Source organism: Toxorhynchites rutilus, chromosome 3 (assembly GCF_029784135.1).
Source record: "Toxorhynchites rutilus septentrionalis strain SRP chromosome 3, ASM2978413v1, whole genome shotgun sequence".
NCBI lineage: Eukaryota > Metazoa > Arthropoda > Insecta > Diptera > Culicidae > Toxorhynchites > Toxorhynchites rutilus.
This window is the reverse complement of record NC_073746.1, coordinates 45,546,186-45,573,532: the sequence shown is the minus strand read 5'-3', so window position 1 is coordinate 45,573,532 and position 27,347 is coordinate 45,546,186. Positions and strand designations below refer to the sequence as shown.

The 27,347-nt window shown below is 38.7% G+C and overlaps 1 protein-coding gene across 4 annotated transcripts in view; it reads left to right on the top strand.

Moving 5' to 3' along the window:
• Positions 1 to 3,283: 3,283 nt before the first annotated feature.
• LOC129779512 (serine proteinase stubble) overlaps positions 3,284 to 27,347 on the top strand; it is a 90,489-nt gene continuing 66,425 nt past the window's right edge. For 2 of the 4 annotated variants that reach the window (XM_055787030.1, XM_055787023.1), the window contains exons 1-2: positions 3,284 to 3,413; positions 11,375 to 12,090. In XM_055787030.1, coding sequence (XP_055643005.1) covers positions 11,856 to 12,090 — 235 coding nt within the window. In that variant the 5' untranslated portion in view covers positions 3,284 to 3,413; positions 11,375 to 11,855. Of the gene's footprint in view, positions 3,414 to 3,782; positions 4,085 to 4,376; positions 4,415 to 11,374; positions 12,091 to 27,347 lie in introns of those variants that run through there. The other 2 variants (XM_055787024.1, XM_055787028.1) reach the window with 2 other exon arrangements.

Below are 27,347 nucleotides of genomic sequence, written 5' to 3'. Positions count from 1 at the left end.
GAAAGAATACATTTCAGAGTGTAATATTACTCCAGAGAAACTTTTTAAATTCAAAGGCAAAAAAATACGATTTTTATAACATTTGAGCGTCAGAGTCAAAGTAAAATTAACTTTAATGGTGAAACTATTTTTACATCTACTGCTGATGTGCACCCGTGGCCGAGTGGTTAGCGTCTCACGTTATCATGCCGGGTGTTCGGGTTCGATTCCCGTTCTGGCCGGGGGATTTTTCGTATTCTAGAGCTTGCCTCTCGGAATACATTCAAGGCGTGTTATTTGGCTTAAGAAATCGCAAATAAATACTATTAAATGACACTAGTTAATGCATACGTTGAGACGGCAAAAGTTCCACAGGGAACGTTAACGCCATTCAAGAAGCTGATATGCTTGTATCAATTGATGAGTAAAGATTCATTCTAAGGTATGGACGATAGATTAAAAAAAAATTCTGAATATTGATTACTCAGCTAATCAATGTAGTAATGCTGTAGGTTTTTTGGAAAAATAAATAAAAAAGTTCTCAATGGCAAGAACTAATACGAAGAAAACACGTGTCGAACAACCATAGAAACGTTTATCGTTCCCTAAAACTTCTATATGCTAAGTTTGCGTCTATTTGTTTGATTAGTTCTCGAGTTTTCCAGCAACTTCCTCTCCCCACTTTAGAGAAGGGAAAGGAGTGTCAAACCACCATAAAAACATTGATTGCTCCCTAAAATCTCCGCATGCCAAATTTGGTTTCATTTGCTTGATTAATTTTCGAGTTATGCAAAATTTTGTGTTTCATTTATATGGCAGCCCCCGCTTAGAGAGGGAGAAAGGAGTGTCAAACCACCATAAAAACGTCTAACAATGCTGTAGCTGTTGACTTGGATGCTGCCTTATGCTCCCCATTGTTTTTAGCCAAAGCAGTTGATGGACATCCCTTTGGAATAGAAACTGATCTGAAAAAATTAAAATATTTTGGAACCCTTTCCCGGCTTCAAACCGGTTAATTTTTTGTTAGTTTCCAAACAGCGGTAAGTAAGAACATCTATTGAAAGTATTACTGAGTATTGGGAAGTTGAGGGTTGGGGAAAAAGAAATGTCGTATTTCTGATCGAATTTGACGCTTTATTTAACATACTTAAAATTATCCAATTTAAGTCGAATATGCGCCGTTTTGTTCGCAAACTTGTTGCCATTGAGAAGGCAACTTCATTACACTACTACTACTTCATTACGCGCTATAATATAGTCCTTGACAGTGTTTTGTTTGGTTAAGTCGTTCGTGAGTTATAGTGTCGCAAATATGGAGCAAAATAAAGAGAAAATCCGACATATTTTACAGTACTACTATGACAAAGGCAAAAATGCATCTCAATCTGCCAATAAAATTTGTGCAGTTTATGGACCCGATACAGTTTCCATTTCCACCGCACAACGATGGTTTCAACGTTTTCGTTCTGGTGTAGAGGTCGTCGAAGATGCGCCACGCTCCGGAAGGCCTGTCGTCGAAAATTGCGACAAAATCGCTGAATTAGCCGAGAAAGACCGGCATAGTAGCAGCCGTAGCACCGGCCAAGAGCTGGGGATAAGTCATCAAACCGTTATTAACCATATGAAGAAGCTTGGATTCGCAAAGAAGCTCGATGTATGGGTGCCACACACGTTGACGCAAAAAAACATCTTTGACCGTATCGACGCATGTGAATCGCTGCTGAATCGCAACAAAATCGACCCGTTTCTGAAGCGGATGGTGACTGGCGATGAAAAGTGGGTCACTTACGACAACGTGAAGCGCAAACGGTCGTGGTCGAAGCCCGCTGAAGCGGCTCAGACGGTGGCCAAGCCCTCATTTACGGCCAGGAAGGTTCTGCTGTGTGTTTGGTGGGATTGTCAAGGAATAATCTATTATGAGCTGCTTCCCTATGGCCAAACGCTCAATTCGGACCTGTACTGCCAACAACTGGACCGCTTGAAGGTAGCACTCATGAAGAGGCTATCTTTGATAAACAGAGGCCGCATTGTCTTCCATCAGGACAACGCCAGGCCACACACTTCTTTGGTGACGCGCCAGAAGCTCCGGGAGCTCGGATGGGAGGTTCTTTTGCATCCGCCGTATAGTCCGGACCTTGCACCAAGTGACTACCACCTGTTTTTGTCCATGGCGAACGAGCTAGGTAGTCAGAAGTTAGCCACAAAAGAGGCCTGTGAAAATTGGCTATCCGAGTTTTTTGCCAATAAGGAAGCGAGCTTCTATAACAGGGGTATTATGAAGTTGGCATCTCGTTGGGAACAAGTCATCGAACAAAACGGCGCATATTTGACTAATTTTATGAACAAATGAAAATTAAAAAAAAATACAGCAGGACTTTTTTGACAGCCTAAAATTATGTACCGGGTATGGGAATCGGTTTTATATAACTTACCCAGAACCTTTTGGATGAGAAATTTGTCTGCCACTGTTACTGCTCGCTGAAGGCCTTCCAGCGTACTCTCAATGTCGTTAGTCGTTATGTCATCGTCGACGGCGCGATCCACAACTTCCCCAAAAGCCACCCAGTCAACGTTGTGGAAATCTGTTGGCTACGAGGTGAACATAGATGGGATAGGGGTCAGTGCTGACATCGTTTTGGACCCGATGTTTGAACGTTCTTACGTTCTTCAAGCTCGTTCAGGGGGAGCTTAAATTGCAACATTTCTTTTCTCCACAATATCCGTAGAACAAACGCTGCATTTGCATTCCGAACGAGCGATTTGAGAGGAACTAATGGACAGAATCTGTGTATGTGAATGCTCTTAATTTTTATTATTTTGATTAGGTAAAAAGTACATCAATGTTTATTTTGACTAAACCATATCCAAGTATACTGAGAAAATTTATATTAGTTCCATGACACGGAACGGTGGAAAAACGCTCACACCAATAAACCACTTTGTGGGATCTGAAGTAATATTAAACCGAATCATCCAAAACCGACGCACCGCAAACTTCACACTGCTCGCTATAAGTGCTTCGCGTAAGTGCGGTTTTTGGTGGAAATTCATTTCACTTTCAATGTACCTCCCCGAGAGAGGCTCGCTTCCCGTGGCTCACCATGTGTTTGGGGTATACAACAGAAACCAGTCCCGCGATACCACACAATAGGTGTGACGCAGTGCTACGGGTGAACTCTAGCGGCGGGGGGAGGGGAGCGAACTGCCTTATCGACCAGACAAACAATTTCGCTTTCGTTGGGGTCTGGCAGACTTGTGGTCTGGGAGCGGATCGAATTCTCCGTCCCAAGCACCATCCAAATCTTCCAGTTGGGCTTCGATCGTTGCCCGGATCAGTTGTTTCGGTTTTTCGAAGTTTGTAGCGCGCATGTCATAGTGAACGATTATATCGGACGTGGGAGTTAGCATTATTTTTTTGTATTTTTTTGGATCGAGTGAGTATATTTCATGGTCGATTATATAATCGATCCTCTACGGCTGCCGAATCGAATGATTTGCGAAAGAAGTGGGAAGCAGTGAAATTGAAGTGTAATTTTTACCACCACCGGACTACGGTTTATGTTTTGTTTCGTTGGGATGAAGAGTGGGTGGTTCGATCGCACCGTGGTGGTGTAATCGCAGCACGGACGTGGTTCGCTTCTGGCGTTCTGGTGTCAGGATCTCGTTCGGATACGTCATTCGCCTTTGTAAACATTGCCGCCGTCGGTTTATTCACCAACCAGTTACGTGATCCAACGTAACAAAGCAGAGAACCATACACTAGCGTGCCAATGCTAACGATTTCGATTGTATCGGTATCATTGAACGACAACAAAAAAAGAAATTAAGACAATCTTTACTGCACCGTAATATATTTGATAATGTGAAAGTGAAATTGAATTGAGACATCGATCGACACGGCCGGTTGTGGTCATTCGGATCTGGTGGTGTTCATGCGGCGTGGCTTACGCTAATCCGAGACGATATCGAGAGTTGACCACATTTTACTGTGTAATCTGGTGGGCTGGCCTGCTGGCTGGCGGCGATTAAACCTGCTGAGCCGTGGTCGTGGTGCGCGAGGATAGTGCGGTGGCATACGATAAGCGTGAAGCAAAATCAGCTTTGAGTAATTCAGCGGAACTGATTTGTGCACGGTCAAAATGGTGTACACTGCCAAGTGTTGGTGGATTCGGCGTGGTGAATTATTTTCGATACCCATTTTCAAAGTCACTGGAAAAAAAATCAATAAAATGCTACAACAACGATGTAGTGTCAGTAGTGATGTTTATCGTTCTACAGTTGAGTTTATGAACAAACGTTACTAAATTACTTTCATCGGCTTGTATATTAATCAAAAGTGGTGTAGAAAAAAATGGTAATATGGATGGTCTACCAATTTTCCAGAACTCAGGAAAATAAATTTGGAATATATAAATGGTCATTTATACAGTGCAAAGTGAGTGACTCGGTTACATTTTACCCCAATGTAATATTCATTTAAAACAATGCAAAACATGCAAATAACAGTTTATAGCGTTTAAGCTTTGATGAAAATCCTCGGTCTGGACAACCAAAAAGTGGTTCAATTGAAGAACTGATTCTGTGTTCATTCTATGTTGAGCAAGTATTCGTTAGCTTTGAATCAAAAACGCATTCGAACTTTCCCAACAAGATTTGATACAGTTTTAGAAGACCGGAACCGATTTTGTGCTTCGTCTCGTAACTATGGACTATGGAGACTTGTATCACCGCCACCATCCTCTATACTTCGTCAATGAACTGAGCCCAGTTTTTTCCAGATCCCAGTCCTTTCCTTCGATTATCCCATCTGTTGTTTGGGGTGCAAGGAAAATTTTATCAATTGATCAATTTATAATCTGAAAAATAATACATAACAGGAAAATATTACAAAAATCTCCTAATCTTAATGGTCGAATCATTTCGGACATTCAGCTAAGAACAAAACAACAAAGCATATTTCTACTATCCATTGTTTCATTGTTGGTTTGCTATAAAAAATACAAATATTACTAAACGAAAAAAAAAATTCGCAACTGAAAAAGTTACAAGCTGATCAAGTAGAGGTCCAAAAACAAAAAAGAGCCCTAGTGTACCCGAAAACATATTTTTTAGGCACAATGGTAGCCGTTTGAAAACAAAATATATTTTAGCACATTTTTATGACGATACATTTTTTTGAACATTAAAAAAACAAAACTTGTGTAGACTCTCGTGATAGAGAGATATATTGAAATAAATCGGTTCAGTAGAACTTGAGATATCATGTACGCCAGCCTCAAAAAAGTAGTTTAGCGAGAAAACTCGTTTAAAATTTTGAGTCGACAGAGAACAGATTAGATACCACGTCTACAACTCGGTAAATAAAAATAATTTCGAGACCCCTTTCGGAGATAAATTCTAAACTTGAGAAAAAACACCAACTTGGAATACAAACACTTGAAAAATGTTGTCATTATTATTTCTAGTTAGTATGATGATCAAAGTGAATTTGGGAATATTTAACCAATGATACGTTGAGAAGGAACCATCTTATCCTTCATTTTACTTATGATATCTTAAAATTATTGTTTAAAGTTGGGATGCATCTTCAAACTCTTTTTCGAAACATCGTTCATGTTTCGTGGCGGCAAAGAATTATCGATCATATCAGGGATTTGTACATGGTACACTTCGTACGGGGTCGGAATTTGTTTGACCATAGGGATTTATGGAGGCCATAGCAGAATGACTTCCGTTGACTATGCGTCTTCGAATATCACGACTTTTGTTGTTGTCAGTTGTAAATAAATTCGTCGACCATCTCGACGAAGACGCGTAGGACTTGATACTCGCGGCACTTTAGGAGGATCTGCAGCAGTGTAAAAATATGGTCCGTCGTCGAGCAACCGGTCATGAATTCAGCCTGATAATATCTCACAGACCTGCCCATTATTGGCGATTGACGGTGAAAGAGGATATGGGATACCAATTTTTATGCACCATTCAGGATTCTGATTGCACGGTAGTTCTCACAATCCACAATAACCTATTTAAAGATGGGGAAGACCACCCAATCCTCCGGTAGCTGTTCCCTGTTCCGGATCTGACTATCAACCGATGCATACATTGCATAAGTTTTGCCCGAACTCCCTTGAAGAGCTCCGCTGCTAGGTCATTCCTACCAGCTGCTTTGTGGTTCTTAAGCTTATTATTGGTCTTCTCAACTTCACTCAACTGCACCGGCGTAGTCCTCTACAACAACACGTGCTACATTCTTATAATTTTGAACTTTTCTTAGTTTAAGTTGTTTACTTTACTTAGGAAATTTTAAAAAAAATGGAGGAAGTCACTTTTCTGGTTTTTGTCCGTCTAAAACCCATACTGCAATAGATGACTATTTTAGAGGCCGGATACATAAATGAAGAATCGTTGGCAGAAGCAAGGCAGACTGTTTTGAAAAACAAAGTTATGTTTGTTATGAAATGGCTCAGTTTTTTTTAAATTCCGCTCCACTAATCCGTTCGATATTTGCTGTAGCAAATTTGGCAAAATAAATAATAAGAAATGCAAAAATACAGGTTTGAAATGCTAAAAGATCAATGAAATTAATTACACCCAGGATTCTTTAACCGGGGATACGGACCTCCTTAAAAATAGCGTTGATTGGAAAATCCGCCTAAAAAAACCAGGTCAGCTAAAATCCACGTAAGAATCGTGACAGACAGGATGCGGCACTGATTTCCGTCATGAGCAATAAGTTCCGGCACAAGCACTGACATGCTCTGAAGGAGCATGAGGGAGAAATGTGTAGGAAAGATTGATTATTCCTCGGGTTTTTTACGCGAGTATCGCGTACATTATAGGGACAAACTATTTATTACAATTAGAATCCCTTGATAAAAATAATGCTCGTTTAAGATTACTTCTTCGCTTGCAGAATACTCTTAAAATTATTAATTGCAATAGATTAATTCCATGCAATTGGTAGCAGCATGAGGTTGTGGCGGCTTTGTGGGTTTGAAGACATTACCCATTTCAGTAACTTTGCATACCTTCAATTCTTACAAAAATTTCTAACTCTACAATTATAAGGAATAAATAATTTTGGTTAGAGAATGAAATATAGAGAACAATTCAAATTTTCTTTATCAAACAAATTTAAAAAAAGAAACAAACAAAATATTTTGAAGTTTTTTTTCTAGTCATTTCGCTGAACATCGGAAGATGCGCACATCCTGAGGAAAAGAGTTTATGAAGCTATGTTATGAAGAAGGAAATTATGTGTTACTCGTATCGTTTTTGTATATATATTCTCGCGATAAACAGTTTTTTTCTAAATAGAAAAAAGTTTGCAGAACATGTCAATCGTGAAAATATTTATGTACAAAATATTCAAAAATAAACAAAAACGACACGCTTTTGAAAAATTTTATATTTAAAAAAAATTATAATAAATTTAGATAAATATTTTCAAATGAAAATTAACTTTTTTAAGTTCAGTAAAAAAAATTAATCAATGTTTCCAACCTTTGATTTATTCAATTTAATTTTGTTGGTCTTATAGTTTTCGAGTCAAACATTTTTGGCAAGACTTAAAAATACCAAGGACCTTGATTTGTTTTTCAAAATTTTTTAACAAATATCTATTTATTTGATACAGGAAATCTTGTTTTTCATTAACAATTTTCTTATCGAAAATGTGTTTACTCCTTCTGGCTGGAGTTGTTGCATTAAATGTGCAGTACTCAACACTGAAGAGTGAATAAAAATGTTTTGTATGGTTGAACATTAATATGATAAGGAATGATAATCCGTAAGGCAATATCATAATTAATTACCGTGTATGGGTGGTATTACACTTTGTAATCGAAAGAGCATGTTCGACACAGGCAGAGTTAACAACTATAATTTTCAAACATCACGAAAAATGAAAATAAAAATCAGGAAGAAATCAGAGTACTTCATATTGGGTTATCCGGAAAATTCGTGCCAATTTTTGCTAAAAAAATGAATCAAAACAATGTGTAGTATTGTCAAAGATACACAAAGTATGGCGTTACCCTGATGAAACACATATTACATTTTCTCGTATGATTTTCGAATCATATAAACAGAAATTTAATTCTCATTAAATTCTCTCAGAATTTCGTAATATTTGGTTGGATCGTTTCTTATTATATAATTAGACAGTTTTTTTTTTCTTTCGTCTCAAATGACAAGATTTTTGTCTCATTTGATCAAATTAGTTGTGATCTCGTACCAACTTCTGCCGTTTTTTTCATGTTTTTCACATAAAGCCATGCTTTGTTTCATATCTTTATTTGAAAGACTGGTGCTTCTCTAAAGGCCATAGTTTAATAAAGTGCCATTCATACCTTTGAAACCTTTCCGGTGAAATTGGTTCTACAGTGTTTGTGTCACATGTACAAAATACCCATTCTCTTTTTGTTCTGGAATTTTCGGAGTAATAATTCTCAATTCAGCTACCCTTTTCTAGTTCTTCCAAAAACACACTGTTGTTCAAAAATTCGTAACTCGAAAGCCTGTCTGATTTAATGTGATGTGCGACAAAACTGCCGAAAAGTCAATAGGATATTGAGAAAAAAAAATCAAAGCTGCCTTCGAAGATGCATATCTTCGAAACTCTAGTATTCCAGTGTAATGATTACAACATGATATTAATGATACAACATGATGTGTTGAAAAGCAATCGCATAAGGTAAATTATTATTTTTTTTTATGTCGTTTTGTTGTTTTATAGTGACATTCAGTCTACCAGCCAGACTTGTTCGTCACTCGGACCACGACTTACTTCCATTCCAGAGAAAGAATGTCCAGAGTGAGAAATGAATTCATTACCTTTAGCATCGGCAAAGGCATCGTGAATTATTAGTTCTTGGTCGAAAAATAGGTGAAGCCCTTGTAAAAAGGATCTTGCAAAATCTAAAATGCTTCTTCGTTTTATCAGCTGAATAATGTGAAGGCATTATTTAGTGGGATTTTTTTTATTCCGAATGGTTGTATTATAATAGAGCTTAAATACTTTTTCGTAATGGGTTCCTATCTAAAAGTAATAGTTCGATAGCCTTATAGTGATCGAGGATTTATTACAAGAATAAAACGGGTTTTTCCATTAAGTATCATCATCCTCTAAGAGAACCTGAAAAATTGTCCTAAAATGCCCTGCATATCCTAAAAGAATCAATGATTTTGTAACGGGATAATATTAATGAATATCGATTAGCGTAAATTCAATTGTATGAAAAACAATACGGGTAGGGGAGGTGGGGGTAAAACGGACAAGAACTTCAATTATATCTTTGGAAACTCCTGTTTCCCAAAACTTTGATGCAGTTTCTTGCAATTCAACATACTATCTCTCTACTTAATTGGTCAAATACTTTACAAAAAAGTGTTTTTCAATGTTTTTTACTGAAATTAAAAGAGACCGAAAAATGCAACATTTTTTTTCGGTGCGGGTAAAATGAACATATAGTGGGGGTAATATGGACAGAATCGTAATATATTAAGCGTAGAGATTTATCGATCGCGAGAGGAATAATTTTATTCAACCAAGGTAACTAGGTCACGAATGTCCGTTGAATGATGAAAAAAACGAATTAATCCACCTAGAAGTGATATAGTGCTTTTCAGCAGTATAAACGAACAGACCCTTAACTATTTTGCTTTGGTTCCTGTCAGCTTCTAAACAGTCCACATTTGGTGATTTGACTTTCATTTATAGACGCAGGGCATTCCTTAGGAACAGATTAAACAGACTTTTCACAGTCCATCTCACTCCCACTGGCAACTGTCCGTTTTACCCCACCGGTACAATATTTTTCAATAATTTTAATTTTCCACTCAAAAATGAATTCATTTTTCTAACATACCTAATATCGCTTCTCTGTTAACTCACAAACCGAAATGTAACTTCCAGCGAATTGATTTTTTTCTATTAAACCACTCAAAATGCTTAATATCGAAGCAGCTAAAATTACATCCACACGCGGAATCATTCATTATTTTCGGTTTTTGTTTCCCGTTTTCCATTTTTGATTAGTATTCATTGTCATAGGGTGTCTTAAATACTATAGAATAACATGTAGAAGGTATTCTTATTAACAGAAATTTGAAATTCCAAATGGAACTATACAAATCAACCACCTGTCCGTATTACCCGCGGTTCCCCTACGTCTAACAGCTTTGATGTCTGAAGATGATATCAGAATCTTTCAGTCTTAGAACAAAAATCTTGATGTAATTTTTCATGCCGAATTGCGTGTTGAATCTATTTTAGACATTTTTTTCAAATCTGTTATTTCACAATATAACCAGATTCTCTTAATTTTGATAAATTCATATCCACTTTTTTTGTAAGTCCAACAGTCGTATTACATTAGGAAATTATGGCAGTATTTTAGGAAAAAATATTTCATATTTTTATTTTATGATATTCTTGAATCAAGTGATATAAAAGCTTTAATAATAAAATCAACTGTTAACCTCCTTCCCGTATTATTTAATACGTCACACATCAAGTGATTTCACTAGCCTGCTGAGTGTTCTAGTGCCCTATGTTATTCAAGTACCCACGAGTGAGACTCGATGTTGTACGGGAAAGGGTATATGTATGTTTTTTTTTTGACAGTGTGATTAATTATTTTTATTACATTGAGTTTCCAACATTGGATCGGACGGGCTTTCGAGTTACTAGCATTTGAGAAGAATGTCAAAGATTCCGAATATGCTCTTATTTGGTTATGCAATAATAAAAATTTTGTGTAGCTACGATCATATTCGATAAGTCGGAAGGGGGCAAGATCAATATCAGATGTTTCCTACGTGGAATTGCTCATAAGATAGAGGCGCCATTTTGTGAAAATTATGAAAGGTACTATCTAGACAAATAAGAGTTGCGATCCCATTCAAATTAGTGAGAAGCCCGACCTCCACGCGAAGTTTCAATTGGAGAATATGTTTTCTTACTCTCGAAGCACTCGAAGCATTCATTTCTCTTATTGCGAGAATTATGCAATAGCCTGTTTAGCAGTTGTGACATTTGGGAATCCTGTATTCTTGAGAAACAGTTGGACTGCATAGAATGTCTATAGAGAGTAACTTACTTCATTCAATATGATTGAACTTTAAACAAAGATTTTGTTTGTTTTTGAAATGACCCTGTTTATATTCAGTTATAAAAAAATTCAGAGTATTCAATCAGCAAACGGTAATCGCAAATACATTGGAATGCATAAACATGCATGAAACAATCACCATGCGTTCGAGTCGATCCACCAGCACCAGCATTCCATCATTTTGTCCACCCGCTGCGACCGAAACAGTCAGCACCCATTTTTTATGTGAACCATGTGTATAAAAACCGAAACAAATAATAACGAAAACTAATCCACAGCATCACAGATAGCAGTGAATCAATCAACCTTGATTATACCATTATAAGCTAATGCTCAGCGGCAGAAACTAAGAAACCTGAAGACGTGAGAAAGGCGATGCAACCGCGTAAACACAGTCGGTAGAGAAAGAGATCTCGGCGGGTGTGACGGTGTAACGTAACAGGTGATAGCGAGAGTGATTACGCGATCGTGGCGTGGTGACCGCACTCCGGAGAGGAGATTGTGCGCGCGACGCCGTAAGGAACCGGTTCCGCCGAAAACGCCGCAGCGCCGCTCGCTTTGTGTATCTCGCGAGTTCAGGATCGGGGCACGCGGATGGGAATTACATCGAACAACAGCTGACGGTGTGTGGGTGTGTGTGTGCGTGTAGAGTGGAGACTGTTGTTTGCCGGTGTTGAAAGTGAGCATAACAAAGTCGCGTGTGTTCACCTGTACGGAATATTACATTCGTAGCTTGATCCGGTGGCCTGTGGTGCAGCTATGAGCGAGGTTAATCTTCGCTGGTCCACGGTGGTAGCTCCGATGGGAACAGTGTCTGTTGTTGTGATGCTGCTTGTGCTCTCGTTTACGGCGGGGATTGGTAACAGTGGTGATGTGACGGGAATGGGAGGCTTCAATCAGTACTACAATGAAGTGGTAGAGAGGGATGACCTGCGAGGGGCTATCAGCAGGCAGCTACCGAAGCAGGGTAAATTCTTCGAGGAGTTTGACCGGAGTAAGTATATCCGTTGGTTGGGTGGCGGTGGGAAAATGGAAAATGGAAATCGGAAATCACAATGGGTATGAAAGTAATTTCATGCTCACGCGGTTTGACTGATGATGGCTAGTCAGACGGAAAAATGCAATATTCCAGACATGTGCTTATCAAAATAATTCACACGAATGCATACGGAATGTCATTGTACAAGTATATAGCAATAATTGGCAGTTAAGATACATACATCTCCCACTTAGCTCTGACAGAATATCTTTGGACATATTTGGTTTAATTCAAATTATTGGTGGAAAATATGCAAAAGTTCTATAGTATTTAGAAGAAAATGCAAAATTCTGAACTCAAATAATTAGACCTCGATACATAAATTTTATTATAATTGACTGCGAACTGTATATACAGCCACATCATGCCAAAACGATTTGGTGGTTCTCAGATTTCCGTCAAAAGTGGTAACTCTGTGCTTCATCGCAAAACATTAGGCCCGTATTTTTTTTATTTTTCTACTGGGGCGCCCATTTCCATTTTAGGGTGGACCAAAAAATCATTTTTTCCACTTTCTCCCAAAAATAGCTTTATTCATTTTTTACAAAATTACAAAAACGAAAATCCAAATTTTTCGCAAAAGTAATATTTGTTCAAAGAGAACTAACTTATAGGCTTAAATTTGATGTGTCGATCACGGGAATCGATCCAGGAGTTCAAAAGTTATGAATTTTTGTAGTGGAAGTAATAGGAACTAGTGGAAAAATTAGTTTTTTCGAACAATTGGTTAACTTTGAATGATCCTATCTCAAAAACGAATAAAATGCACCTCTCATATCGAGATATGATATGAAAAAAATCCTCAGCTTTCAAGAAAAAAATGTAAATAATACCGCGCCCTCTAGTCCAAAGCCATGAAAACAATAAAAAAAGAATACAATCAATAATTATCAAAATAAAATCCATATTTTTCAAAGTTCAATCTCTAATAAAAGGCTCATTAACTTCAATCTGATGTGTCGATCATCTAAATCGGTTCAATGGTTAAAATGTTATGAATTTAAAAAAAAGTCATTTTTGTGAAAAAATGGAAAAATTGATTTTCGGCCCTCCCTAAAAAGCGAAAAAATACCCTAACGAAAAAATAAAAAAACGGGATTAATATTTTGCGATGAACTACCACTTTTCATGGAAATCTGAAAACCACTATATCGGGTTGGCATGAAATGGCTGTATAATCAGTATGGCCTGTACATAGAGTATGTTATAGGCCGGCCGGACCAGATTTTTTTACGGTCTGAAATATTTTTTTTATAGCCATACTTGAAGTATGGCTTATTTCAAGAACAAAAAATGTAATAGTTCAAAGCTAAGATAAACTTTAGCAAACTAATTATATATTTCACAACTAAACTGCCGTTCTACGCATAGCTGTCCCATATGCCAAAATCAGCATTTGAGAAAAACGCATTCAAAGTTTTCTAGCATATCTGTCTACCAGAAGCTTTAAACTTTTCGGTTTATCAATACAATGGATTTTTTTATAAGCAGAGTACTATTGTTTAATGAAATCTGAAAAGATCGCTTCATTCGAGTCAATCAATCTTGGTTACAGACTTCAAAATTCATGGTGGGACAGTTATGCCTAGAATATCAACATGGAACAATTGAACTTGATGTTGTTTTTTGAAATACTGGGAACAAACAATAAGTGTTTTTGTGTTTTTCCGAAAGATTATACATAAAAACGTCTTTTCATGAAGAAAAGAGTGATCTAAAATACTTTACAGAATATAAATCTCGTTGTTATTAGGCATTCGCTAACAAGGTGTACATGTGTTCTGTTAAACTTTTTTTTAATTTGTTAGAGAATTAGTTCGTTCTTCCAAACCAGAGATGAGTACATTAGCCCTACTGAAAACCTGACATAAAATTCATGCACTTGAACCGATTTACCTGATATGGATCTACAAAAAATATATGGTGGGGCAGTTATGAATAGAATATCAATATGGGACAATTGAGCTTAGAACAAACTACACTGCGTTTCCCAACTATAGAAGCGCTCTTTTTTTCTGAGTTTCCAGAGATATGTAAGAAGTTGGTTGAATCGAAGTATGAAGTGTAGGATATAACAACTATCTTCATTGAAAAGACTGACCATTTGAACTTTATTGTTGTGTTCAGGCGCGAAACATTAAAAAACAAAACCTCCAGTGTTTCATAACTATAGAACCAGAAGGAAAAACTTTCACTGATTTACAAAATTAACGTCAATTTCACATGAATTACAATAAGTTTCTAATTCGTAGGTCATCTTTAGTTCTCAATCAGTTCAAATAACCCATTCGGGATGGTTTTGACCAAGCTGCGCCATGTTACAGTGTGTATCTCATTCTACCCAGATACTGCTCGTTTAAGCTCTTCAAATCACTCATACTGCTTTTAATCTGCATCTAATATTCGTACGATCACTCCTCACAAGTTCTTGATAGGGGTTTGATCTGGTAAACAAGCTGACCAGTCCAGAATCTGGAGCCCCTATGCAATAAACCATGCCTTGTTGTGGTGTAATGTATATACATATAGGATTCGATTATATACAGTGAAAATAAATTGGAGACTGCATATAATCGAGTCCGTCCTATATTATACACTCGACAAAAAAATTAGAGGAACAGAGTGCGAAGTCGGAAATTTTAAGTTATTTTTGACATGCTGTAACTTCGTGAAAAATCAACACATATTGATGGGATGTTAATCATTTTTTTTTTTTTTTTATTTAAATCGTTTATTTTTACAGGCTCAGTTACATAGGTTTAAAGGAGCCGAACTCCTTACTGTATTGTTACTAGTATATATACATTTTTCCTTAATTCTAATATTAATAATATAGGAAACCGATTACTCGCGGTCGACTCGAGTTTAGAAGGGTGACATATTTTCTTCAGGAAAAGGAGGGGATATGAGGATATGTTGACAATGATCACACTCACACTCTCAATCACACTCATCACACTCAATTCTTAAACCTATCTTATATCTAATATGTATTTACATTTCATCTTATTCTTAAGAAGGGATCCGATCTCTCACAAAGGAAAAGGAAAAGGAAAAGGAAAAACTAAGGGTATAAGGACAATCACACACGAAGATCGATAACTTTAAGGAATACATATATTTGGGACATGTAATCAAGGTCTAACCGAGCCAACACGTCTCTCACCGGCATCATGGGTTGCCTTCCTCGGGCCCGAAGGGTGACTACTAAATTCGATCTGGCGACAAGATACAGCTCGCACGACCAAACAACGTGCTCGATGTCGTGGTAACCTTGGCCACAAACACAAAGATTGTTGTCGGCAAGATTAATACGAAAGAGTAGCGCATCTAACGAACAGTGACTGGACATGAGTCGGGAGAAGGTGCGAATAAAGTCCCGACTCAAGTCCAGACTTTTGAACCATGGTTTGAGGCTAACCTTAGGGATAATCGAGTGGAGCCACCGGCCCAATTCATCTTCGTTCCATTTGCCTTGCCAGTTAACTATGGTATTTTTGCGGACTAAAGAATAAAATTCATTGAAGGCGATTTGACGCTGATAAATATCGCCTTCAATTGCACCTACCTTTGCTAATGAGTCAGCCCTCTCATTACCCAGAATTGAGCAATGTGAAGGGACCCAGACAAAGGTAATGACATAACAGCGTCTGGATAAACCACTCAAAATTTCTCGTATTCTCTCAAGGAAGTACGGCGAGTGCTTTTCCGGCCTCACTGAACGGATAGCTTCGACAGAGCTAAGACTATCCGTTACAATGGAATAGTGTTCAACAGGTCGTGAGGCGACGCTGTCCAGCGCCCAATGTATTGCTGCCAATTCAGCAATATACACTGAGCAAGGATTCTGAAGACTGTGGGAGGTGCTAAAAAATTCGTTGAACACTCCAAATCCTGTGGACTCATTCATAGAGGACCCATCAGTAAAGTACATATTATCACAATTGATATCCCCATACTTTGCATCGAAGATCGTTGGAACGATCCTCGATCGAAGATAATCTGATGTTCCATGGAAATCCTGCTTCATGGACAGATCAAAATGCACAGAGGAATTGATGTAGTCAGGAAAACAAACACGGTTGGGAATATACGAATATGGATTAACCTGCATGGAGACGAATTCATGATATGAACTCATGAATCCGGAGTGAAAATTTAGCTCGATCAGCTGCTCAAAATTTCCGATCACCAATGGGTTCATGACCTTACACCGGATGAAGAACCGAAGAGATAATAAATTGAAGCGATCTTTTAGTGGGAGTAGGCCTGCCAAAACCTCGAGACTCATGGTATGCGTTGAGGGCATACATCCCAACGCGATACGGAGACAAAGATACTGAATTCGCTCGAGTTTAATGAGGTGTGTTTTGGCAGCTGATTGAAAACAGAAACTGCCATACTCCATCACTGAGAGAATAGTTGTTCGATACAACATTATAAGATCTTCGGGATGGGCTCCCCACCAGGTGCCGGTAATTGTACGGAGAAAGTTTATTCTTTGTTGACATTTTTTACTAAGATACCTAATATGGGCCCCCCAAGTACATTTAGAGTCGAACCAGACCCCAAGATACTTGAATGACATAGCATGAGTGATCGGTTTACCCAAAAGTTGAAGCTTTGGTTTTGCTGGTCTATGCTTCCTAGAAAAAACCACCATCTCTGTTTTCTCCGTGGAGAATTCGATCCCTAGCCCAATGGCCCAGGTTGAAAAATTGTTCAAAGTATCTTGTAAGGGTCCTTGCAGGTCGGATTCGTTTGATCCTACGACAGACACCACTCCATCATCTGCAAGTTGTCTTAGGTTGCAATTTTGTGTAAGGCAATTGTCGATGTCGCTTACATAGAAGTTGTACAAAAGGGGGCTTAAACATGAGCCCTGGGGGAGTCCCATGTAAGAGACCCGACTTACTGCCGAATCTCCGTGAGAAAAGTTCAAATGTTTCTCACAAAGCAAGTTATATAACGTTAATCATTTTGAAGCTACAACTTTACATACATATTTTTATATTGATGTGTTCTTCTTCTTCTTATATGGCACTAACGTTCCTAGAGAAACTCCGCCGTCTCAACGTAGTATTACTTGCGTCATTTTCATTAGTACTTAGTTGAGATTTCTATGCCAAATAACACGCCATGATTGCATCCTGAGTGGCAAGCTGTAGAATACGCGTGACCACAGTGCAAGTCAGAGGAAATTTCTTTGAAGAAAAATTTCCCTGACCAGAACGGGAATCGAACCCGAACCCCCGGCATGTTAGGTTTCACGCTAACCACTCGGCCACGGGAGCACTAAATACTGATGTGTGTGTACACCAATAACAATATAGGTAACAGGTAACAATATTGGGAAGAAATGAAAAATTTATTTCTCTGTTTTTTTCAAAGATTTTTTGGACCAACACAATTTTTTGGTAACCAACTCAACTCAAAAATCCAATTAACCTTATCAATCAGTTTTCATTTGGTTCCTAGAACGTTCCTGTAGGACCTTCCCATACAGCGATATTTCAGTTTGAATGAAAAATTACCCCTTCGTCTTTGATAATGAATTATTCAATAAAAACCCATTGCACCGCAAATCGAAAGGCAATTTTGAAAACTCCAATAGATTCTGCACAAGCATAATTTGTTATGCTTGCAGTCAGTTCTAATGTTTCCAGGAAAATTTTTAGCCTAGTGTGTTCCCTCAACATCTGTGAACGTTTCATATTGATACGTTCGGCCGTTTTTTCCAGCCGATTTTTCAAAGTTTGGAGTAAATAAGAGGGAGCATTCAATCACAAATCGTACCAGAAGTACAAACTCCTACGCGACTCTCAGAACGAAAGACTCCCTAACGGAATCGACCCTAAAATTTTAAAAACTTACCCTATACAAAATGTTCATGGTTTCTAAAGTACCAAGCTCTAGAAGCCAAACTAAAAGGTCTGATTAAAGCAAAAAAGCGTGGATATTGGCGGAAGTTCGTCAATGGTTTGTCAAGGGAGACCGCTATGAGCACTCTATGGAATACGGCTAGGAAAATGCGTGGCTGAAACCATACAAACGAAAGTGAGGATTACTCTGACCGTTGGATTTTTAACTTTGCAAGGAAGGTTTGCCCCGACACCGTTCCTGCACAAAACGTCGTACGCGACATTCCACTTCAAAGCGATTATGAGAATTTTTCGATGGTGGAATTCTCAATTGCCCTTCTCTCATGTAACAATTCAGCTCCGGGGTCGGACAAGATTAAATTCAACTTGTTGAAGAATCTTCCCGACTTGGCAAAACAGCGTTTGCTGAACTTGTTCAACAAGTTTCTGGAGCTGAATATTGTCCCGCATGACTGGAGACAAGTGAGAGTGATAGCCATACGGAAACCCAACAAGCCGGCTTGCGATCACAACTCGTATAGGCCGATTGCAATGTTATCCTGTATTCGTAAATTGTTAGAGAAAATGATTCTACTTCGTTTGGACAAGTGGGTCGAAACGAACAATTTGCTGTCAAATACGCAGTTTGGCTTCCGCCGAGGTAAAGGGACAAATGATTGTCTCGCGCTGCTATCTTCTGAAATCCAAATCGCATTTGCTCGCAAAGAACAAATGGCTTCCGTTTTCCTCGATATCAAAAGAGTATTTGATTCAGTTTCCATGGAAATTCTCTCAGAGAAACTTCATAATCGTGGACTTTCACCAATTCTCAATAATTTCCTGTACAATTTACTCTCAGAAAAGCACATGATTTTCTCTCATGGCAGCTCGAAATCTTCTCGTTACAGTTTTATGGGCCTACCATAAGGCTCCTGCCTAAGCCCCCTCTTGTACAGTTTTTATGTCAATGATATAGATGATTGTCTAACTAGAGACTGCACGCTGAGACAACTTGCAGACGATGGAGTTATTTCCATCACGGGTACTAATCCCGTCGTTCTGCAAATGTCGTTGCAAGATACCCTGAACAATCTGTTCTCGTGGGCCCTCAAGCTGGGTATTGAATTCTCTACGGAGAAAACTGAAATGGTCGTTTTTTCTAGGAAGCATGAACCCGCCCAATTCCAGCTTAGCCTATCCGGCAAAACGATCCAACACTCTATGTTTTTCAAATACCTGGGTGTATATTTTGATTCTAAGTGTACCTGGAGGAGACACATTGCGTATTTGAAACAGAAGTGCCAGCAAAGAATCAATTTTCTCCAAACAATTACCGGAACATGGTGGGGTGCCCATCCAGGAGACCTCATTCATTTGTACAAAACAACGATATTATCAGTGTTAGAATATGGCAGTTTTTGCTTCCGATCAGCTGCCAGGATTCATATTCTCAAGCTGGAGAGGATACAATATCGTTGCTTGCGTATAGCCATGGGGTGTTTGCATTCGACACATACGATGAGTCTCGAAGTTTTGGCAGGAGTACCCCCGCTTGCTCTTCGGTTCACAGAATTATCCTACAGATTTCTCATCCGTTGCAAGATCATGAATCCATTGATGATTGATAACTTCGAAAATCTACTCCAACTGACTCCTCAGTCAAGTTTTATGTCTTTATACCATGAGTACCTTACCCACGACGTGCACCCTTCACCAGGCATCTCCAACCAAGTTTGCTTCCCATACTTCTGCAATTCCTCTGTCACTTTTGATCTGTCCATGCGACAAAAAATCCATGGAATCCCAGATCACCTACGCTCCGATTCTATTCCGCCGATATTTTCGGCAGAATATGGGAAAGTTAGATCTGATAAAATGTTCTTTACTGACGGTTCATACATAAACGGGTCCACTGGCTTCGACACCTTCAATGAAAATTCCAGTGCATCTTTCAATCTCAAAGATCCTTGTTCCGTGTATGTCGTTGAACTGGGTGCGATATATTACGCATTAGGGATCATTGAAACATTGCCCATCGACCACTATTTTATTTTTTCAGACAGTCTCAGCTCAATAGAGGCAATCCGCTCAATGAAAGTTGATAAACGCTCATCTTATTTCCTAACAAGAATAAGACATCTATTGAGTGTTTTGGTCAAAAAATTATTCAAGATTACCTTAGCATGGGTTCCCTCTCATTGTTCGATTCCGGGGAATGAGAAAGCGGACTCGCTAGCTAAGGTGGGCGCTTCAGAAGGCACACTTTTTGAAAGGCAAATTGCTTATAACGATTTTTTCCACATTCCTCGTCAGGACACACTCGTTAGTTGGCAGCGCATGTGGAGTGAAGATGAGTTCGGTCGCTGGTTACACACGATTATCCCTAAGGTTTCGACGAAAGCTTGATTTAAGGGATTGAATGTAGGTCGTGATTTCATTCGCGTGATATCTCGGCTTATGTCCAATCACTACAACCTAAACGCGCATCTCTATCGCATTGGGCTCGCAGCAAACAATCTTTGTGATTGTGGCGATGGCTACCACGACATCGAGCATATTGTCTGGTCGTGTATCCGGTTCCATGCTGCTCGCTCTCAGCTTTCTAGAGCACTGAGAGCAAAAGGCAGACAATCGGATATCCCCGTCCGGGATATCTTAGGTAGCCGTGATCCTGATCTTCTGCTTCATCTATACCTGTTCCTCAGAAACGCCGATGTCAACGTTTAATGATGTTTCCTTCGTTGTGTCCCCGTTTCATATTCCTCCTATCCGATCTATAAACTTTTACTTAGTCGCGGCAATACATACACACACTCTTTACAGATACACGGGCCAAAGGTTGTGCAGTCCACTGATCATTCAACAAGAGCCAAAGGTTGTACCGCTCATGACAACTTTACACGAGCTGATGATTGCGCCGGCTAGTGACCATTCTATCCTGGATTCCTCGAGAAGACGCACCACGCTAGATATGGGGTACAGACTAGGGGGGCGTTGCTGATTAATGGTCAGCTGCATCCCAATAGGAAGTATCCCGTGTCGGGCACAGGTACAGATCATTGAAGACAGCAACATCACAATTACGAAAACAATACTAACCTCGTAGCCAACCGCGAGTAATCGGTTACATATTACTAACATAGTTATAAGGCAAACATTGTCGAAATATAGAACTCCCGGCCCCGTCAGGTTGACGCCATATGAGCCTTAATAAAAATATATATTTTGAATAAAAAAGTGTTCACCATCTCGAAAAAACAATCTATGCAAAATATCAGCTCGATCGGACTTAAGGGAGAGTGGCGCAAAGCGGTAAAAGTTTGAGTTTTAAGACATTTGGCATAAAAAAAAAATTTGAAACCCCGTTTTCCGGTGGTTTTTCAGTTTTCCAAAAACTCAAATTTTAACGTATGCGGCACTAATAAATGAAGTTCGAATTAGCTAATATTTTGCATTGGGTATATTATCACGCAAATCAACATTTCGCAGCAAATTCCGAATGAAAAATCGATATAACTATTTTTATTGGTACCCAAAACCATACGTTTCGTCTCGTATTTCGAAAAAAGACTGAGGCCCAGAGTGTCGATTTTGACAAAAACCATTTTTTTTCGGGATGACACTAGATCTCGATCTCGTTTCATGCAATTTTAAGGCATTTGGCATCAAACAAATTGCTGTGAATTGGTTAAACATTCCTGTTTTTGATCGATCGTAAGCAGACGCGGCACTCTTCTTGCATTACGCCAATTTATATGTTAATATTCGTGTAAAATAATTCCCACAAGTTATATTTACGATGTGAACGACCTTATTTCAACTTCATTCATATTCGTTATTCAAAACATCACGTTTAAAATGTCGATCCACAAAGAAACAGAATGGCGTACAATCCCATATATTGTAGATGATAAACTGTATTACGAATTTGGAGTCTAACCATTTTTCACAAAATACTGAACATGTCTATTTGCACTGCTTGTTCACTACCCTAAAATTGCCTTTTGTCCACTTTTTTGAATGCTCCAATTCAGCGCACCTGTGTCAAATCAGGTATTCAAATGTTTCAAAACATATAAATTAAATTGTCTTTTTTATGATTTACAGTGGTTTTATAGGATATTATTACGGATTCAGTTGTTTTAAAGGATTATAAAATCCACCTTCTATTGATGTGAATACGCCCATCATTTGAGCTAACTTTTAATCAATCACCAGATGATTATTTGGCACGTATTCAGACCTGGTGCATGCACACACTTTGTATCAAATTTATATAGCTAAACCATTAAATTACCGCATTTCGATGACATCAATTCTGATCATGAGTTGTCCAGTTCACTAATGTTGTTTTGTTCACATGATTTCTATGGCAATCGCTTGGCGCGCTGTAGTTTGTTGATGATCTCTTTCGTGCATAGCAGAAATAAAGTTTCTGTTGAGTGTATTGAGGGTAACGCTTTTAAAATGCCCAAGAAAAGGCAATATTCTGAAGAAAGCCTAAATTATGAATGGATCAATATGATGACAGTAAACTTAAACAATGATAAATACAACATCTACTTGAAAATTCGAATTTTTCATTCAAAAATGGTGATTTCTGAAACCGGATAAACCATGATCATTTTTTGAACAAATCGTGATCAGAGCTGGACAAATCTTGATCATAATTTCTCTTTGAGGAAAATCGTTAAAACACATTTTAATAATTTCAACGCCTTATGGTAGTATTAGCAACTAGAGATTTGGTGCTTTTCAACAAACCCAAACTCGTATTGATTATATGTGATTTTCATGAAGAAAAATCGATTTGCATTCACTAGTTGCGTGAAAACACCCTAAATCGGACAAGCCAAGATCATTTACCCTAATATAAATTTCGGACCGATTCGTCGTTTTAAATTTCGCAAATTTAATTTTCTTTTTGAGTTCCCAAAATTAGCACTGAAATTCAGCACCACCAATCCCTTTGTAACACTGTTTCAGTAGTCACATCATAGTCTCGTGTCCTATTGCAGGTTACCAAGTACAATGTCGAATATTTGCTAACCATATAAAAGCGTGTTCCCATTGCAGAAATCATGTTCACGCAATCGCCCATTCCGGCCAGACTATTACGAAACTATGCCCCCAAGCCTCTCAACTGGCTCCGGCAAGATGGTACTTTCCAGTGAATCACTCTCACTCCACATCGGCCAGTGGATGCGAATACAAAGCAAAAGTATATTTTCAGCAGAATAAAAGCAGAGCTCGATGCGTCAGTAGTTGGCCGTTGCATAATGCAACCATAGCGCACGCTTTATCGGAGATGGTTGTTTTTCGTAGGCCTTCAAACTGGCCGCCTGGAGGCATTGGGCAAAAGCGGAATACTAATCGAAGATAATACAATTTGGGGTTTTGCACAGTCATAATGGAGCGTAGTTATGTGGAGAGTGTGAATAGTTTTGCCATGTAACGGTTATGAGCGTACTGAGGTAGGTCATAGGAAATCAAATGATGAGAGAAATAGAGACGGAGTGAATGACAGTAACAGATCTGTGTTGAAGTTTCTTCTCAATTGGGATGGATTCGAGCAGTTTGAATGCTGCTGCGAGTCCGTTAAACGCCGAACAGTATGCAACATCGCGTTTCATGAAGCTAGATTTGCTTTGTCGAGTCGAGAGGATCACTTTTAACCCTTAGAGTACTGAGTAGGCTGAATTTAGACCCCCCAAGATTGAGTTTTGTTTCATAACTTCGTAAAAATTCTTTCTCTTATTTCCCCTTTTATACAGGACTTAAAATAAAACTCAAATACCTGACAATAATTTTGCAACTGTCAATATTCACGACTGCACTTGCGTGATATTTTTAACTCCCAACTAGCATAAGCATATTACACTTCTTATTCTTCTAAATTTTAGAAGGTGTTGCCATTCATTGTGGTGACATCATTGGAACATGCTATTTTCTAGTAGTCCTCTTCGCTTTGAAATACATGCAAAAAAAATGAAAATGTTTATGTACTCTCTAACACTGCTTTCCGAGCCACGAAATGGATAATCCTTTATATTCATCATTCATGAAATAATTTTCCCATGTCATCGAAGGAACTAGGTTAATCCATTCAACGATTCGCAGCATGCAGCTGCGTTACATTTCTGCCAACGCTCAGTTACACAACGATGAATTGAATTCGCTAAAAAATAACTCCTAATGCACAAAATTACGCCAGAAAAACAAAAACGCATTATTCAATAAACTCATTGGCGGCTAACGAAGTAACCTAATTGACGCCTCCTGAGCTGACCGCATTTGATCGACGTAAGCACGACGACTGTCACAATTTACCCGCGGGTGACCGAACAAAGCGTTTTTCGCACTCCACCTACAACTTGCGCATACATAATTCATGTTTTTTTTTGTGGACTAGGTGTGAACAGAGAAGCGTCAAGCAGCGAAAACGAAAACGAAAGTCCACCGAGTATTGTTTACATCGCGAAAAAAGCGGTGTTACTCTCATTTTGTTTACCGCCACTGCATACGACCGGTTCCGTTTCGATACATGAATGCGAAGCGAAGGTGTCTTGTGGATCTTGGTAGTTGCCTGAGAGCATACGCAATAGACATTTTTTTTATGTATTCATCTATGACGTTCAATGTTGTGTCACTGGATAATGCGGTTATAGATGACGACATAATACTACACAGGAAGTTCATAAGTTTGTAGAGGAAAAAAAGGAAACCAAGATAGGATACGAGCAGTGGTAAGCAATTATGGGTAAAGTGCCTGGCCGGGTAAGGGAGTAAAAAGTGTCCCCAAACCAAATCACCAGCTGCATGGCAAATATTGTATAGGATATTAAACAAGAGATTTTGGCGGTTTTTTGAAGGATCTATAGTGAAAAACGTACTTTTTCGTTTATCTCACGCCATCCACAAAAGCGAGATAAAAATTTAAAAAAAAAAACTGAATGTGCATTTCACTACGGTGTATCAAGAAAAATTATCAAAAAAAAGATTCATAAAAAATTGAAGAAGTAATAAAGATATTGAAATTTTGAACTTTTGGCGTAGGATTACGTCTTTCGGGAACATATTGGGGTACAAATTGAAAATCGAAAATCGAGCGCACAGTGAAAATTGTCCAATTTCAAATGCTTATTGCTCAGTCATTTCATGACGGATTGATGAAATTTTTGCGTCAATCAATTTCGGCACTCCATAACAATGTTTTACATTGAATAAAATAATATATGTCATGAAACTAACTATCGAACAATTGAAAAATCTCAACCCCTATTCAAAAGGAAATACCCACCTCTGATTGGTCGAAATTGACGACACATGCGGCGGGTCCCTAACAGAGACATCAAAACCAAGCTGCCTGAGGGAAATTGGCATTGCAAACACATGAAAGTAGGGGGAGCTTTTGATCCCATCGAAATGTGTTCCCTAACAGAGACATCTAAACCAAGCTGCCTGAGGGAAATTGGCATTGCAAACACATGAAAGTAGGGGGAGCTTTTGATCCCATCGAAATGTGTTCCCTAACAGAGACATCAAAACCATGCTGCCTGGGGGAAATCGGCATTGCAGATACATGAAAGAAGGGGGACTTTTATCCCCACCGACATGTATTCCCTAACAGAGATTTCTAATCCAAGGTGTCTGGGGGAAATCAGCATGCAAATACCCTCGTGATCGATAGTTTAACTAAAGACGCGCAAAAAAGGATAGTGCTCATTGTAACTAGTATGGACATCGCTGATTGCATACGTGCTGACGAATAAGTTGGGAGCGATGAACGAGTGTGTTTTTGACGTAGGACTACGTCTAACCGGAAGATATAGGGGGTGAAATGTAAATAAAAAATGTAAAAGGCACTGAACAAGTAGGAAAAAATGCAAGATTTGGAACGCTTATAACTCGAGCATTTCTCAATAGATCGCAAAAGTTTTTGCATCAATTGATAGGAAATATATCTACGCATCTATCATAACGAATAACATTTCATTTTTCATGAGATAAATAATTGAATAATTGTAAAATATCAAGCATTGTCAAAATGCCCTATGTGCCCATTTTTGATTGGTCCATTTTGTGCTCCTCAAATCGTACCGACCAAAACGGGCAACCAGAGCAGCAGTGAAATAGAATGAAGCACGATTGGAAAGGAAAAAGAAAAAAATGAACGAAACATTGGTCGCAGTCTCACACATGCGTAATTCTCGAGCCAGCCAGTCAGCTTAAAAATCCCCGCTCCGCTGCCGTAACGATCATTCTCATTCAAACCGTACACCACATCGCATCACAACACATCAACAAACCAACCCAAGCAGCCATGTCTGGACATGGTAAAGGAGGAAAAGTGAAGGGAAAGGCAAAATCCCGCTCGAACCGTGTTGATCTGGAGTTCCCCGCAAGGGTAGCTAAGCCGAGCGCGTTAGTACCAGTGCACCAGTCCACCTAGTCGGCGTTATATAGTTTCGGCCGCCGAAGTGATCGAGTTAGCTGGCAAAGCTGCTCGCGACGATAAGAAAACCCGCATTCGGAACAGGACACATTCGGTTCGGTGGACATCAAGACAACAGGCAGTTGCAGCAAGTGGCGAGTGGCGTTCGAAATGGTTTTTTTCAAAACCACGAGTACTAAGTTTTCTAAATTGGAACCATTCCATAAAACAAGGCGCTTTCCAGGGCCATTAAACCTTCCAAAAAAGAGTTTAGGAAATACAGTTCAATGTTTTCTAAAACATTATCCAAAATAATAATAAAACTCAAATTGATTTTTTCATAATTTGTTTGCCAGGATCTGATGAGTATGTGAATTTGGCAGTTGTTCTGAGCTTATTGATAGTTGGGGACTTTCCTGATTATTCAATTTTCACCAATTCTTAAATTGTTTCCAGATTGAAAGTACAGTAATTTACAATTAGTTCGACATTTAGCTAATTGGACGGACATGTAATGCTAAATAAGTTGGACATTTTTGTAAACATAGAGATCCAAATTATGACCCAACATTGAAAGTCGACACTGTACCACTGTCATCGTAAATGTTCAATTACAGGTTAAAATCGCCTCCAATGCGACACTGAGTGGCGCTTCGGCACGTCGCATTGAATGTAGTCTACTGTACAACATGTCACAAAGCTGGAATGGAAGAAATTTTGCAACTGTGAAAGCTGTGGCGAGTGGCAACAAATCGCTAAACAGAAAGGTTTAGCCGAACAAGATGGGGATATCGAGTGATAACAAAACAATAAACTCTTTAGATTGAAGATAATTTTGTGATCCTGAAAAGGACCATTTTTAGCCTGCATGTGAATCCAACGAGCGAACAAATCGTAATGAATGTATTTTTTTTTGC